General features: G+C 33.3%; 3 protein-coding genes across 4 annotated transcripts; 1 reads left to right on the top strand and 2 right to left on the bottom strand.

The window, feature by feature from the left end:
- Positions 1 to 299: 299 nt before the first annotated feature.
- Positions 300 to 2,096, bottom strand: LOC110656559 (heavy metal-associated isoprenylated plant protein 5). The gene is made up of 4 exons (XM_021813399.2): positions 1,709 to 2,096; positions 1,415 to 1,635; positions 1,217 to 1,295; positions 300 to 1,122 (listed from the first exon to the last, which is right to left on the bottom strand). The coding sequence occupies exons 1-4, from the start codon at positions 1,881 to 1,883 to the stop codon at positions 584 to 586; spliced, it is 1,014 nt and encodes a 337-aa protein (XP_021669091.2). The 5' UTR covers positions 1,884 to 2,096; the 3' UTR covers positions 300 to 583.
- Positions 2,097 to 5,112: 3,016 nt separating this feature from the next.
- LOC131179984 (heavy metal-associated isoprenylated plant protein 5-like) lies at positions 5,113 to 5,849 on the bottom strand. Its single transcript, XM_058147484.1, has 2 exons — positions 5,384 to 5,849; positions 5,113 to 5,304 (listed from the first exon to the last, which is right to left on the bottom strand). The coding sequence occupies exons 1-2, from the start codon at positions 5,502 to 5,504 to the stop codon at positions 5,150 to 5,152; spliced, it is 276 nt and encodes a 91-aa protein (XP_058003467.1). The 5' UTR covers positions 5,505 to 5,849; the 3' UTR covers positions 5,113 to 5,149.
- A 1,149-nt stretch (positions 5,850 to 6,998) lies between these two features.
- Positions 6,999 to 13,761, top strand: LOC110656561 (histidine--tRNA ligase, chloroplastic/mitochondrial). Of its 2 annotated transcripts, none has more exons than XM_021813402.2 (11): positions 6,999 to 7,624; positions 7,726 to 7,821; positions 8,521 to 8,609; positions 8,754 to 8,883; positions 9,067 to 9,159; positions 9,703 to 9,768; positions 11,213 to 11,330; positions 11,883 to 12,025; positions 12,578 to 12,706; positions 13,218 to 13,381; positions 13,463 to 13,761. In XM_021813402.2, exons 1-11 carry the CDS (start codon positions 7,310 to 7,312, stop codon positions 13,599 to 13,601), a joined length of 1,482 nt encoding a protein of 493 aa, XP_021669094.2. In that variant the 5' UTR covers positions 6,999 to 7,309; the 3' UTR covers positions 13,602 to 13,761. The 2 variants fall into 2 exon arrangements, with proteins under 2 accessions (XP_021669094.2, XP_021669092.2); XM_021813400.2 differs by having other exon boundaries at positions 7,002 to 7,624; positions 9,694 to 9,768.
- Positions 13,762 to 15,184: the final 1,423 nt, after the last annotated feature.

Below are 15,184 nucleotides of genomic sequence, written 5' to 3'. Positions count from 1 at the left end.
TTATCGAATTAATTTATAAAAATATTATAAATTGTCGTGAAATGCAAATGTGTTCTAGAATGCACAAATGTCCAATAAGGGGCAAGGCGTATGGACCACCCCACTTCGTATCTGACCTTGAGGCATGAAACAGGCAGTACACAACCATCACTTTTCAACTCTTTTTTTTTTTTTTTTTTTTTAAGCAACTCCATTTTCAACTCAAAAAGAAAAGCCTCACGTTTATATATACTACAAAGTATACAATCCGAATCCACTAATTAAATTGGAGTGCACAAGTGGCCATTTATAAACGTTAATTGGATGAATATTATTATAGGACAACTTTATTTATTTATTTTTAAATCATCATTAGTAAAATGATTAAAGAACAAAGGAAACAAACCAACCAACTGAACCGGCATTAATTGCCGGCCGGGTACACCATTATGTAATTACTAACCTAAACAAATTCTACCCTAATTACAAGTACTTCAACGTTTTACTCCGTCCATTTGTACTTTTCTCTCTCTCTCACTCTCTCTGTCACTTGTACTTATTTACATCACCGTCCGTCCATTATCCACCGTCGATTATCCTCTGTTCACATCACGGAACACGAATTTGGATTCTCGTCGCTGAATATTTGCGGCGCATGCATTGGATGGTGGTATACTGGTTCCATAACATACCCCTGCTGTACATATCCTTGTTGTACGTACCCATGGTTCATCATAGGGTACCCATGGTTCATCATAGGGTACCCTAGTCCTTGATTCACCGCATAATAACCGTGTTGGGGCTCCACTGCGTAACTTTGACCAAACACTCCATCTAACCATTGTGTCGGCACCGGTGCTGGGAAGTACTCCAACTTGCTCACCTCCACCTTAGCTGCAGCCTCTTCCTTCTTGCCACCGTCTCCTTCTTTCTTTTCAGCTTTAGCTTCTTCTTTCTTCTCGGCCTTTGCTTCTTCTTTCTTCTCGCCGCCTCCTTCCTTCTTCTCTTCATCTTTCTTAGGGGGAACTACCTCCACGTTCCTCTTGAGCTTCTCCTTGAGGTAAGGCACCATTTCCTTCACTTTCATTGTCCCTTTCACCGTGACTAGATCTTTTGTTCCGTCCACTGTCACGTTATCAACCCCTGTTCATCAGCCATTTCAGATTTCCGTCAGCTTTGGATTCTACGTTAATCTCACTATCATAATATGATTTAGAATAACTAATTATTTAAATACCTTTGTATTTCAAGATTGTCTCCTTTATATTTGGAATGCAACCATCGCAGTGTTCTCTGATTTTCAAAACGACCGTACTCTGCATCGTTTAGTTTAATCACAGTTAGTTAAGCACTTGATTTGGATTTAATCAACCAAAAACTCGATAACAATGGCACATGAATTAAGAATTTGATTATTAACGGTGAAAATTTTTACCTCTTTGGGCGGTTTCTTCTCCTCTGGTTTTTTCTCCTCCGGTTTCTTCTCTGCTTTTTCCTCTGGTTTCTTATCGCCGCCGTCTTTCTTAGGCTGAGGAGACACAATCTCCACTTTCTTCTTGGTTTTCTCTTCCACTCTCGCCTTCACATTCGCCGGGTCTACTTTCCCGGTCACCGTCAGTTTGTTTCCTTCACAATCTGTCTTCACGGCTTCCACACCTTCAATAACCAATTCAATCGATTAATTTTCAGTTTGCTTAAAAGCAATTTGATTAAATTTTAAAACACTTACCTTCTAACCGTCTAACTGCGCGTCTAATTTTCTTGGCACAGCCCTCGCAATGCATGTCTATCTTATAAACGGAGATGACCTTGGCGTCATCTTTCTTATCACCGGCGGCGCCAGCATCGGCAGCAGGTTTCTTCTCTGCATCACCCTTTGCAACATCTTTCTGCTCAGCACCCATTTGTTAGCCAAACAGCTAGAGAACCTATTAGAGAATATGTTTAGTTACTGGAATCGTTTTTGAAGGAATGAAATGGAGGCACAGGTTGGGAATATATAAGAAGAGGAAATGGAATGGATTGGTTGGTGGTGGATGTATGGACTGTATGGTATGTACATACATAGATGATCATGATTATCATAATATGATATTTATAAGATTATGAGATGAGGTCAGCTTGGGTGGGCGTTCGTGTGAGAGAGAGCGCTTTCTCTCCTTTCTGGCTTTCTCGCATGGCCGCCCGATTGGACTAATAGTTGTCGAAAAACGATGACCGTGACCACTCAAATGAAATGGCACTAGTACCCTCCTGAACATTTTACACAGAGGAGTTAATGTAATAGGGTAGTTTTGTAATTGAGCACCGCATGAGTGATGAGTTGCCTTGCCTTGCTTTGCTGCTCCCACAGTAATATTAGGGCTGTGTTTGGTAAGAGAAAGGATAGAAAAGAGAATTAAAAAAGAAAAATAATTAAAAAAAATTATAATAATTAAAGAAATTATTAATAATTCATGCTATATTTTAATTTAATAAAAATTTAATTTTATTATTTATAATACTAAATATATCCATAATAAATAAATAGCTTGATGATTTCGTGCGTAATTTAAAGTATGATTCTGTTATTTTAGATAAATTATATGTTTTACTATGATTTAAGATTGAGTTCACAAGTCTAAATAAAATAAAGAAATTTTCTTATGATTATTTGCTTGAATGGGAAATCAAATCATTCTATTATATAGTGACTGATGGACAATAATGTCATTTAATTAATTAATTTTTTTTTTTTTTAAAACTCGATGATGGAGTATAGACTTTGCATTATTCATAAAAACGTAGTCTCCCACGCAACAATTAATCATGCAAACACCATCCCATCACTGCTTATGGGAAATAAAGAATTAAAAGGTCTTTCGGATTTTTATTTGACATAAAGAAAAAAAAAATGTGGCTTCTTCATTCACCAAGCAAATATATACATAAATGTCTTCAATTAATTTCTAGTAACTTATAAATTCTTTTATTAAACCTCAATATAAATAAACTTACAAAACATTTTATATTGTATTTGATTAAAATCACGTAGTATAGATCATTTATTTTTTTTTTATTTGTAAATTCAATTTAAATAATACTCAACTCAACTTAATTAAATATTTATTCTAAAAATTTGAGATCGGCTATATGAATTCTCTTTTTTCACTATAAACGATTTTGAGTTAAATCCTCAAAAATATATAATATTTTTAGTTCATGTTATATTACTCTACTCAAAATCAGTTTAGATCTACACTTTTTTTTTTTTCTTTATATCCTTTAATCTAATGTGTTATATTTGTCTAACTGGAAACTCCGTACGTATGTGCAAATTCAATTTAAATAATAATTAATAAAAATAAAAAAAAATCTCAATTATTGAATTTATCAAAATTAAATCAAGATAATTCAAATTAAACTATAATTATAATGTAATTAAAATTGAGTGATTATGCAGTATGAGTCTGATACCCATAAATTATTTAATTAGATCAATCGAATCATATAATTTATGATGTCTTTTATTATTATTATTTTATTTTTTAACCACTTTATTTATATCTTTTTATTTATCTTTTTTAATATGCAATTTATTGCATTAAGTAATGTCTATTAGATAAATACATCGAGATCAGGTTACATAATGGGCAAAGGTTAAAAATGACCCCCATATAGTAATCCCAAACCCATAGAACACAGTCATAGGAAAACTGCCATTAACCTAAAACCACCGAACACCATACTGCCCACAGGAATAAGAAAATCGCCAAAATCACGAAGCAGCATCATCAAACGCCTCAGAGTCGAAGTTGGTGCAGTGACTGAGGGAAAAACATTCGAAGCATCTACAACCTTCGAAATACAAGATCGTATAAACCTAGTTACCACTAGACCATCAATCAAGGAGAAGAAGAGGGCAAAAGGCCATGGCATTCTAGGCATGGGAAAATCACAAAAAGACTTTCAAGTGTCGACTCTAAATCCTCTGAATCGCATTCCTTAAAACTTATTCTTTAGTCAATCACCTACCCTTCCCACTGAAACTAGACTTAATGGCACCAAGAAGAAACAGAACCGTGAAACATGAACATGTCTCTTTCAACCATAGAGCTGCATTGCAGGACAACAAGAAATTTTTGCCAATAACGCTCATCTGGCAAATCAAAATCAATCGAAGTTATTAACAGGCTCACCCACACTCAATGACGAGGGGAGAAGCTCATGTTCTGAAAAGGAAAAAGAATCATCCCCTGCGTCAAAGGGTAAAGAATGGCATAAAATTATTGAGAAAACTGGAGTGGAAAATCGAAGAGAAACAAAACCTTTGAGAAAAAAAAAATTATTTAAGTAAAAAGATTGTGAAACTATTCTCTCTCAAATATAATAGATGGCATATGTTATTTTATTTTTCCTATATATAATTATTCTTAATTTATTGAATGATGATTAATTATAAAATAAATTTTATTTTATTAAAAATATACCAATCAAAGAATGTTCCAAAAAAGGCTTACGAAAACAATGACGTGAGAAAACCGACTTTCAAATTCCACTCAAATGCGGAGGCGAATCCTAGGCCCATTTCTAATTTTGAATAATAATAATAATAATAATTTATTCTGAATTTTAAATTAATTCAAATTAATTGTATAATTTTTTATCATTATATTTTTTATATAATTAATTTTTATTAAAAATTTAAATTCAAAACTTTACTTTTAATGATTTTAATATCATTAAATTAAAATTTATGATTAAAAATTATTATTATTATATAATTACACATATACATAATTTTTTTCATTATTTTACTTTATTCAAATCTGTTCTATCCATTTATAATTTCTAAATATATGAAAATTATTTACATAAAAATTCGGGTGAAACAAAACAAATTCAATTATTAAGGGATGAAAATGACATGATTTACGCATATTATTCGATTTTTTTATGATGAATTTGTGGATTTATCAACATCGATATCAATTTAATAATGTAGATAAGTTTACCTCTTTCAAACTTTAATTTAAAAATATTTTTGTCTTTAACAATAATTACATAATATTCCATAGATAGGAAAGCTAGTTTGTTTCAACATAAATCCAATAATTGAAAAAAAATAAATGACCATAGAAATTGAAAAAAAAATTAGTGATAATTAAATTAAAATTTACTACCACAATAATTATGAAATTTTGAATTTAAGTATGAAATTCGGAAACACAATCTCTGTTTTCTTCTTTGTTTTCTCTTCCACCATCGCCTCGAATTTCGTTGGGTCTACTTTCCTGATGACCTTCAGTCTGTTTTCTTCCCAATTTGTCTTCACGGCTTCCACACCTTCAATAATCAACACAGTATTCAATAGATTGATTCAGTTTTCTTAAAATCAATTTTATTAAATTTTTAAAATCCTTACCTTCTAATTGTTCAACTGCGAGTCTAATTTTCTTGGCACAACCTTCGCAATGCATGTCCATCTTATAAACGGAGATGACCTTGGCGTCATCATCGGTAGCGGGTTTCTTCTCTGCACTCATTTGTTAGGCAGCTAGAGAACTTGTTAGAGTACAGAGTGTGTATTTGGTTACTGAAATTGTTTTTGATGATGTTGTTAAAGAGTTGGCTTTGTCTGCCAAAGAGGGTGGTGTGAATTTAGGGCTTTATCTGTCAATATGGATACGCACAAGGTATTAAGAAATTTTTGTTACAGATGGAGATTTTGTTGGAGATGCTGTAGAAGCAGAAACAATAGAGGCGAAGTGGAGAGGAGAGAGGATGCAGGAAATGATGAAGAGAGCGAAAAGCAGAGGCGAATGATCATAATGGGGCCGCCGGAGATGCCCAATAAGACTAGTCTCGCTCGTCGATTTTTGCAGAATAATTCTTGATCTGGTTCATTAATATTTTTTTAAAAGTTAAAAAAAAAATTGTTTAGTTATTTTGAAAAGTTATAATTAAATATATGAAATGTATTTTTAAATTAAATTTTAATATTTTTAATTAATATACTTAAAGTGTGTTGGGTGGGTTTGATCATTTATTTTTAATTTTTTGATTTTATGAATGAAAATGTATTTTTAATTTATAAGTTAATTTAAAAATAATTACTTAAATGTTCAATTAAAAAATATATTAAAAAATTTAATTTATTAAAATGATAAAAAATGATATATCATTGGATATTGTGAATATTAAAATAAAAATAGTGTTAATATTTTTATAAATTATTTGATAAGTATAATTAAAATTTTTTTTTAAATAAATAAGATAAGTAATAAATAAGAGTATTTTACTCGTGAATTTTTACTTATTTTAAATATTTTTAACTTATAAGTTAAATTAAATATTAATACAAAAAGACTTTTTATTTATAAATCAAATTGATCGATTTATAAGTCAAACTAAATATCTGGTACTATATTTAGATTGTTATGCAATGATTTAACATCAATTTCACAAATTTAAATAACATAAAAAAAAAATTTATAGTTAAAAAAAGGTATGCTCGTGAAGAGCTCGAATTCATACGAAAATAAGTGTATTCACTGTTACATTAAATTTTTACATATATATTTTGATATAAATATTTAATCTAATAGTAATTAACTTTGTTTTCATATAACTTCGATCTTATACTTGAAAAAATAAACTCCAAATGCTTGCCTTATAATTTTAAATAACTAATAATTAAGGAATGATTTGATTTAATAATGAGTTAAAAAAAAAAGGAGAAAGTTAGAACATTTATTAAAACTAGCTTTCATGCATTCAAGAACCAATGTTCCAAGTTCCCAACGGCACATCACGAGGCCATGTGCTATTAATGTGTAATAGTTCATGCCTTTCAGCAATTTGCTGCTGAAGAAAAGCCAAGAATTATTGACCATGTTCAAATGTCAACTTCTAGCAAGAAATTCCTATAACCAGCACATGAAAATGGACTCATTGAGTCAACCAGTTTCAAAACAACCTGCAAAAAGCAATGCACATTGCTATTAAATTTAATATATTTTAATCATAGAAATTTTAATTGGAGTCTAAATTTGTAAGTTATGACAAAAACAAACGTGAAACATGCACTTTGGAGAATATAAATTTAACACTTCTCATGCAATTTGGTCTTTTTCTTTGCTAGAATAATATGGATTTTAACCACTAAAGATTCTCTTGCATTGCACATTCGGCCCTCATTCATCAAATGAGCTTTAGCACATCCCTCGGCTGGCCCATTTCTGTTACGGTCCAAACCCACAGATGGTAGACACTATACCCTCCAGCATATCTGCCCAGCAAACGAGCATAGAGGAGACCAGTACCGGCCATTTCCATTCCGGCCACCGCCATGCCTCCAGTTCTATCTTCACTTCATATCCTACACCCACGCCTCAGCCTCTACGTGAAGCCACTCTTCCTTCGCAAATTCCCTCTGCCCAGGCGATCACTCCCGATAAACCCTAGAACTCTTTCCTCTGTAGCCTCCGCACAGTCTCCAACTGAAAATGGCGATAGCCGTGGCAGGTCCGGCTCCCTATCGGCTCCGCCGCCGCTTCTAGAGGAAGCTGTTCAAAAAATCGACGTCAATCCTCCAAAAGGGACTAGGGATTTTCCTCCTGAAGAAATGCGCCTCCGTAACTGGCTGTTCCACAATTTCAGAGAGGTTAGAGCTCTACCTCCCTCACTCTACACATATGTACCCAGAAACACACGATATGTATGCAGTTCATTAATTTGTTTTTATTTTCCTTATTGATTGTGAAGGTCTCGGGATTGTATGGATTTGAAGAGGTTGATTTCCCAGTGTTGGAGTCGGAGGCATTGTTTATTAGGAAAGCCGGAGAGGAAATTAAGGACCAGGTTAGTTTGTTAGATTTTAAACGACGTTGTTTACTACATGCAATGAGATTGTTCAATTGATTGTTTCTTGTGTGCAAGTTTATTACCTGTTTAATGTGCTTACAATTTCATATTCGGTTCATTGTATTTGGAAAAATCTACTTCTTTTAGTTGCTAATCTAGGTACTGATAATCTAGAATGAATTGCTTTACTGAATCATGGGTTCTGATATCAACATTTGTCTGAAGTACAAGTCTTCAAATTCCATTTTTTTTTTTGTCTGTTTGAAAATTTACAAATAGTTTCTTTAACACAATGAAGACTTTTGTCGCCACCGGATGACATTAGGGAAAGCCTTATAAAATGATTGGAAATCTTAAACGGCATTGGCAAAAGGAGGAGGAGTGCCATTCATGTATGCTGGTTTCAATTAATAATTTGGCACTAGTATCACTAAGGATTTGTTTTGGACTACTGTTACCATGGCCCTCGCAGCATACTGATTTGGCAATTTCTCTTCTTTTAGAATAAATCACAAAGCACTTAATGTAAGTAGAGATATCCTCAACATGCATTTGTGCAGGCATCTGCCTTTTGTATAGTGTCTTATTCATTGACTATGAATAGCCAAATTGGCATAGCTTCTTGAATTGTATTTAAACCTTTTAATGTACTTTTGAATTCAAATCCCATAACTTTTGATCTCTTTCTTGGTGCAGTTATATTGTTTTGAAGATCGCGGAAATCGTCGTGTTGCATTGAGGCCTGAGCTCACTCCATCTCTGGCAAGGCTAGTAATACAGAAAGGGTACTGAAAATTCTAGTCCATTATTGTTCAGCTAATATGACATTTTGATGCACAAACCCTTTAAGTATTCATATATTATTTGCGTATGATTTTGCATCCAGGTGCAGATCCCAGAATTTGATCCCCATGTTTTTTTTGGTTCAGAAAATCAGTACCCCTCCCACTGAAATGGTTTGCTGTTGGACAGTGCTGGCGATATGAAAGGATGACTAGGGGTCGTCGGCGCGAGCACTACCAATGGAATATGGATATAATTGGTGTACCTGAAGTCACAGTAAGTGCTGCGAACTTCTTATTTACACATGTTCACATGGTTGTCCACCTTCCTCTTCTTATTGGACAGACCACTTTATTAAAGCCCTCAAGATAAACTTTTTTCTGGGCTCCAACTTTAGTGATGTAATTTCCTTTATATCGTTGTTTTAATTTTTTAAGTTTTTCTCTGTATATTTTTTAGGCTGAAGCAGAGCTTATTTCTTCTATAGTTACATTTTTCAAGCGGATTGGAGTCACTGCATCAGATGTTGGATTCAAGGTTTCTAGCCGAAAGGTATTGGAATTTTTCTTTGGAGGAATGTGGCATTGCATTTCTTGATAACTAGATATCTTTAGTGAGAGAGTCAGATGTATTGCTCTTATTGAGCTCTTGGTTCTGCATATTTAATTGAGTTAATAACTTCAGTAGGTGTTACTTATAAAATGTAGTATTAAAAAGGGGCTCATGTATCTTAATCACTAAAGATGATATTGCAGAATAGTGGTTGATGGAATTCAGGAATAGTTCATCTTCTGGTAGTTTCTTCTGTTAGAAATTCATGAAATGGCTATTTTACCATGGATGATATCCTTCAGTGGGGATTAGAGTGCAGCTTGAGATAATATACTGCACTTGTTCCAGCATTTTAGACTCCTGTGGATGAATAAACATAATTTGATAATGCTACAGCAATGGTTTCTTCCTGCATGATAGTAATAAGAATGGTGTTTATTTAGTATTGAATTGAAATTTTCATGCAGAATTAGTGCATAATGCATACTGGGCATCATATATATTAACATTTGGAGTGCTTTCTTCTTTTTAAAGGTTCTGCAGGAAGTATTGAGGTGCTATTCCATATCTGAAAATTTGTTTGGCAAGGTTTGCATCATAATAGACAAGGTTGGTTGCTAAAGTTGGCATGTCTTGAGATGCAAGTTTTCCTCATTTTCTTTGTTGTTTACAGTCATGACTGATGTGTTGTCATAATAGTAACCCACCACAAACCTTGATTCGTCTTACAAATTAAAATTTGATTGTCACTTATGCAAAGCCAGGATTTGAGATTAAGGGGAGCAAACTTTCATGTAAAAAAATTGTATAAGGGCCTGCTCGGTTTAAATTCGGGAATCAATTAATATTTGATTCTCTTGAGTCATATTACTGCAATCGAAATCAATGTTAAAATATGAAATTCAATTGAATTCTATATAATTTCATTGTTAAAATTCATTTACTCTTCTTAAAATACCCTCGGTAGTAAAACAACAATATATTTTTTTAAATTATTTGACTGTTAAACCAAAGGCTTGAGACAACGATAAATTTGTGAAATTGTTTGACTATCATACTAAAAACTAGTTTTGTCTACTCCAAAATTGAAATTAATTAACAGTGTAGGATGAAATTACAAATTACTTTTTAGCGTAATAAGGGAAAATCTAATTAAAAAAAAAAAAAACTATGAGAATTACAATATCATGATATTTAATAATTTTAGGAACTAAACATAATAACAGTGATTTACCCAATTGTAATAAATGTAAACTTTGAGGAGAGGCCATATATAAGAATCACAATAACATTATTTTAATAATATGGCCTTTCCCAATTCCAAGGACCAATGTTAATTACAACAAGTTTCTTAATCATTAGAATCATTAAAACTTTAAAATTATGATACAAGTTATCAATATTTTTTTTTGTGTTTTATTATATTTACATCAAAATTTAAAATTGAGAGTAGAGAAAGCAAATTTATAAAATAGATTTTGGTAATTACAAAAATATATAAAACTATAATAATTTTTTCTTTGTTTGAGAAGTTAGAAGATGAAACTACAAGAAAATGAAAAAACTAAATACAAATACAAAATTATTGAAATTTTATTTTTTGATACTTCACCTTCTTTCTCTTTGACTCTGTTCAATTCTTTTTACTTTATCCTCTTTTCTATGGGTTGTGATCCAAAAAGACAAATGAAAGACAACTTTGAATTTGTCGTTTTTGAGAGTACAAAGAAGACAAAAACTAAGATATCTCTGTCTTTTCTTTTAAGTCAAAATTGGGGGGGGGGGGGGGCGGGACGGCGGGCGTGGGTGAGTGTTGTGGGGGTTGGGTTGGGGATATTAAACTCTAAGGGGAGGAACTTCCAAATTTAATATTTTCAAAAGTAGTGATTTTTTAAAAAAAAAAAAAAAACAAAAAGTGAGTGGGAGCAAATGTCCCCCTTGAGTTAAATGTAGCTTCCCCTCAATGTCACTTTTTAGTGCTTGTACATAGTCATATGTTGCTTTAGTAACATTTCTCTTCCTTTGTGCACTACTAATGGCGCTATCAAAACAGATCGAGAAGATTCCTATGGATGAAATTAAAAAGGATTTGAAGTCAGTTGGGATGTCAGAGGAGGCTGTTGAGGACCTGCTGCGAGTCCTTTCCATAAAGTCATTGACAAAGTTGGAAGGTTGGATTTAACAAGAGGCTTGATAAGTTATTTTTATTTTTTGAAGATTCTCAGGTTATTCTCTGGCATATTGCAAGTGTTCGATGCTCAATTACAGTAAAATATAACCAAAAGGAACTTTCTTAGTGGTAGAGAACTGAAATGTATTATCCTAAATTCGGTAAAATGGCAATATGTAATTCATGCATGCTAAAACTTGATCCCTTAGGAGTTTCGACTAATGGTGCTAAGAAAATTTGCATGATGCATCATTACCCATTTTTGTACTATTTTAGTTTACTTCTAATGTATTACCACCCCACCCTTCTCCTCCTCTTTTTTCAATCTATTGGTTAATCCACTGAAATGTATATTCAAGATGTTTATACAGAAAGTAGTTTGTACACTGTTTTTAAGTTAATTATACCTTCTCCTTAGGAAACAACATAGAAGTTCACATTATTACTTTCAGATTCTGAATTGATTAGAATTGAAATGATTGCTTAAGGTTACTTTTTGGAGATTAACCAATTCCTAACTTCTAGCTGTATTTGACTGCTTGTGTAAATGTAGAAATACTTGGAGGTCCAGGGGAAGCAGTTGCTGATCTTAAACAACTTTTCTCGCTTGCTGAAAAGTTTGGTTATTCTGAGTGGATTCAGTTTGATGCATCAGTTGTCCGTGGCCTTGCCTATTACACTGGTATTGTTTTTGAGGTTAGATTTATGAGATCATTTTTCCATCTTTAACTTCACCGTAGACACATGGAAGAATTGTGCTTAAAAATGCTACTCTCTCGATCAATAAAATGCTATTGCATGGGGTGGACAGAAGGCACTTCTCTGTGCCTGTTCCAGATATTGCATGAAAACATGAACCGCTGACCTTACACGCCTAGAGATGCATAGCAATAGTCCTCTGGAGTGATGCTAAATAATAGCACGAGATCACTAGCTCACACATGAAACAAGTGGCATATAACAGTCTTGTTTGAAAACATGTGTTTTAGATACTTCATTAGATGAATACTGCATACAATTGTAGCATCCTGCTCATCCTGTGTGCAAGAAAAACAGTCTTCCATGTCTCTCTAAAATAATTTACAATGTGGATGAGATGCATTTTACAGTATGCTGGAAAGCTTTGCTTGGATCTTCAGTGATCGACGTTATTCATCCATGAGATCATGGACAGCTTGATCACAAAGATTCTGCTCCTCCCCCCTTTCCAAGTAACCATCTAAAATGGCTTAAGTTCTTATCCTTTAGGGTTTTGATAGAGAAGGAAAGCTGAGAGCCATATGTGGTGGTGGGAGATATGATCGCCTACTCTCTACTTTTGGTGGTGATGACATTCCAGCTTGTGGCTTCGGATTTGGTGATGCTGTCATAGTTGAAGTAAGTAGGAAGGATCTCTTCTTTTTATGGAGGGTTTTACTTCTTGTTATGCGTGACAGTTATATATGTTCCTTAACTATGTATTCCAAAAGCTTAAGTGTTCATTTCATTTTATCATGTCTCAAGCAAGATATAATTTTAGTACATTATTGTTTGAATTGTAGCCTCTAATTGGGAATTGTAGTCTCTAATTAGGCTATTACATGTTAAAAACAGTAATCTGGTTTGAATTTGGCTGCCAAACAGGAGAAATTTGAAGCATCAGTTTACTTGTTTTGTTGAATTTGAATGTGACATAAGCATCATATTTCTTGATGATTTTTGAATTACTACTTTACACTGGGATTATATATTGCGGATTCTGACACATGATCTTATTCATCATTTTGATTTTTTCAATTTAGTGTGTTGTTTTTCTTCTTTTTTTTTTTTTTTGTCATCTTTAATTTGTTATTGTACTTTTAGTTTATTCTATTTTTGTGTATGATCTATCTTTGGCTGGTGGTGGTAGCTACTGAAGGAGAAGGGTATCCTACCAGAACTCAGCCTGCAAGTAGAGAACATCGTTTGCGCTCTAGATGGTGATCTTCAAGGAGCAGCTGCTACAGTTGCTACCATACTCAGAGATAAAGGACAAAGTGTTGATTTAGTTTTGGAAAACAAACCTCTTAAATGGTATTGAATTCCTTCATTTTCACCTTGGCTCTCTGGAAATTCTAATATGTTGTTAGCTTATAAATCCTACTTCTTTTTCAGGGTGTTCAAACGGGCAGCACGTATAAATGCACAGAGGCTCATATTGGTGGGAAATACAGAGTGGCAAAAGGGTATGGTTGGTGTAAAAATTCTCTCATCTGGTGAACAATATGAGGTTAAACTTAACGAGCTAGAGTGACAAGAAAATGGATGGTAGGTCATATCTGTGTACTATATTATTGTTATTGTTTTACTGATAGGTGTAAACTTTTGTTAGTTCATATTCGTTCACCAACTCATCTGCTTCCATAAATTTTTGGTAGAAATGGTTAATAGATAAATTGTTGATTTTGCTGGTATGATTATTATTATTTTTTTTTGTTAAAACAATGAAGGTTCCAAACTTCTAGTAAGTACGCATGCCCGCATGTTAGCAAGAACACTCGATTTTAAGAAGGATGGCAATGGTAGAATAGAGAAAATTTATTACTATATCAAAAAAATTAAATTTAATTAATAATTTTAATATTTAAATTCATCTTAAATTTTGATTAACATTATTTTAATTGTCCAAATCCATTTTCATTAATGCTATTCAATTTATTTAATTTTATATATTTTAATTAATAATTTATATACAAAATTTTTATTAATAAAATATATTTAAAATATAATATTCTAAAATTATTATTATTATTATAAAATCGATTCGTCACTCATCTCATAAGGATTGAAGCGGATACCGAAATCCCCTCCAACCTACGTTAAATTTGTGCGAAAAGTTCCCATGAAACAGAATCTTCTTCGGGACACCCAACCTCCAAATCGTTACGTGACAGTATTTGTCACGACCCAACCTATGGGCCGGACCGGCACTAGGACTTGGGCTAGTCTAAAGCCCCCGAGGCCCGTAGTAAGCCTAACTGTTCATTAACCCAACTCTAAGGCCCATTGGGCTCAAATTCAAGAAAACAAACGGACAGAGTCCGGCCATAAAATGGACTTTCCAACGGGGAGTTTTCGACTCACCCGACCTGTAAACACAATAAACAATCCATTGGGGAGCTCAGCTCACCCTCCATATACTCATCAACATAATAATAAATGGGAGCTCAGCTCCCTCATCCAATCCATCAAAACAGACTTAAAATATTAAGTTTACAGGTCCAACATGATAATAATATTACAGACCAAATTCAAATAATTACTGCTAACACATGCGGAAATTCTAGGAGTAATTAAAATTACACAAATATTAATAAACAACCTGCGAAGTAGAAAAACAGGTTAACCCAGAACAAAATATCCTCCTGTGGCCTGTAAAAATATTTGAACAGGAGTGAGCGTTCGACTCAGAAAGTAAAATATCAATTTTAACCATAATCTCTATAACTATCTAAAACTAATGCACCCTGTAGAGTGAAATGCAACATCCACATCATTTTCATATCATAACATCAAAAAGGTAATTTGGAGCACTCACGCACCCTGTAGCATCAATCATAACATATGGGAGCTGATCCCCTATACAGCTCTCTTAAATCCAACCTGGTGCCAGCGAAGAACTCAAGCCGGACTTTCGCTTAATAAGCCAAATCGAGGGTCCCAGCGAAGAACTCAAGCCGTGACTACCCGTCCTATCCATAGTCCACACCATGTCACACGCACGCCAACGCACGCACACTGCTCCAAATTACCACAACAACATTATGGCACTTTTAACATTTATCAATGCATCATAAATCGTGCCTAGAGTTTAACTACATAAATATATGCATATAA

This window comes from Hevea brasiliensis, chromosome 5, assembly GCF_030052815.1.
Source record: "Hevea brasiliensis isolate MT/VB/25A 57/8 chromosome 5, ASM3005281v1, whole genome shotgun sequence".
NCBI lineage: Eukaryota > Viridiplantae > Streptophyta > Magnoliopsida > Malpighiales > Euphorbiaceae > Hevea > Hevea brasiliensis.
The sequence above is the reverse complement of the archived record's forward strand: the minus strand, read 5'-3'. Positions and strand labels throughout refer to the sequence as shown.

What these genes read in the sequence shown, in the direction of transcription:
- LOC110656559 (XM_021813399.2), bottom strand. Translation starts at nt 1,883, where the DNA reads ATGGGTGCTGAGCAGAAAGATGTTGCAAAGGGTGATGCAGAGAAGAAA. An exon ending in CGCAGTTAGACGGTTAGAAG is followed by an intron (nt 1,636 to 1,708) that starts GTAAGTGTTTTA and finishes TGGTTATTGAAG; the next exon opens with GTGTGGAAGCCGTGAAGACA. An exon ending in GACAATCTTGAAATACAAAG is followed by an intron (nt 1,123 to 1,216) that starts GTATTTAAATAA and finishes GCTGATGAACAG; the next exon opens with GGGTTGATAACGTGACAGTG.
- LOC131179984 (XM_058147484.1), bottom strand. Translation starts at nt 5,504, where the DNA reads ATGAGTGCAGAGAAGAAACCCGCTACCGATGATGACGCCAAGGTCATC. An exon ending in CGCAGTTGAACAATTAGAAG is followed by an intron (nt 5,305 to 5,383) that starts GTAAGGATTTTA and finishes TGATTATTGAAG; the next exon opens with GTGTGGAAGCCGTGAAGACA.
- LOC110656561 (XM_021813400.2), top strand. Translation starts at nt 7,310, where the DNA reads ATGCCTCCAGTTCTATCTTCACTTCATATCCTACACCCACGCCTCAGC. An exon ending in TTGGTGTACCTGAAGTCACA is followed by an intron (nt 8,884 to 9,066) that starts GTAAGTGCTGCG and finishes TATATTTTTTAG; the next exon opens with GCTGAAGCAGAGCTTATTTC. An exon ending in GTGATGCTGTCATAGTTGAA is followed by an intron (nt 12,707 to 13,217) that starts GTAAGTAGGAAG and finishes TGGTGGTGGTAG; the next exon opens with CTACTGAAGGAGAAGGGTAT.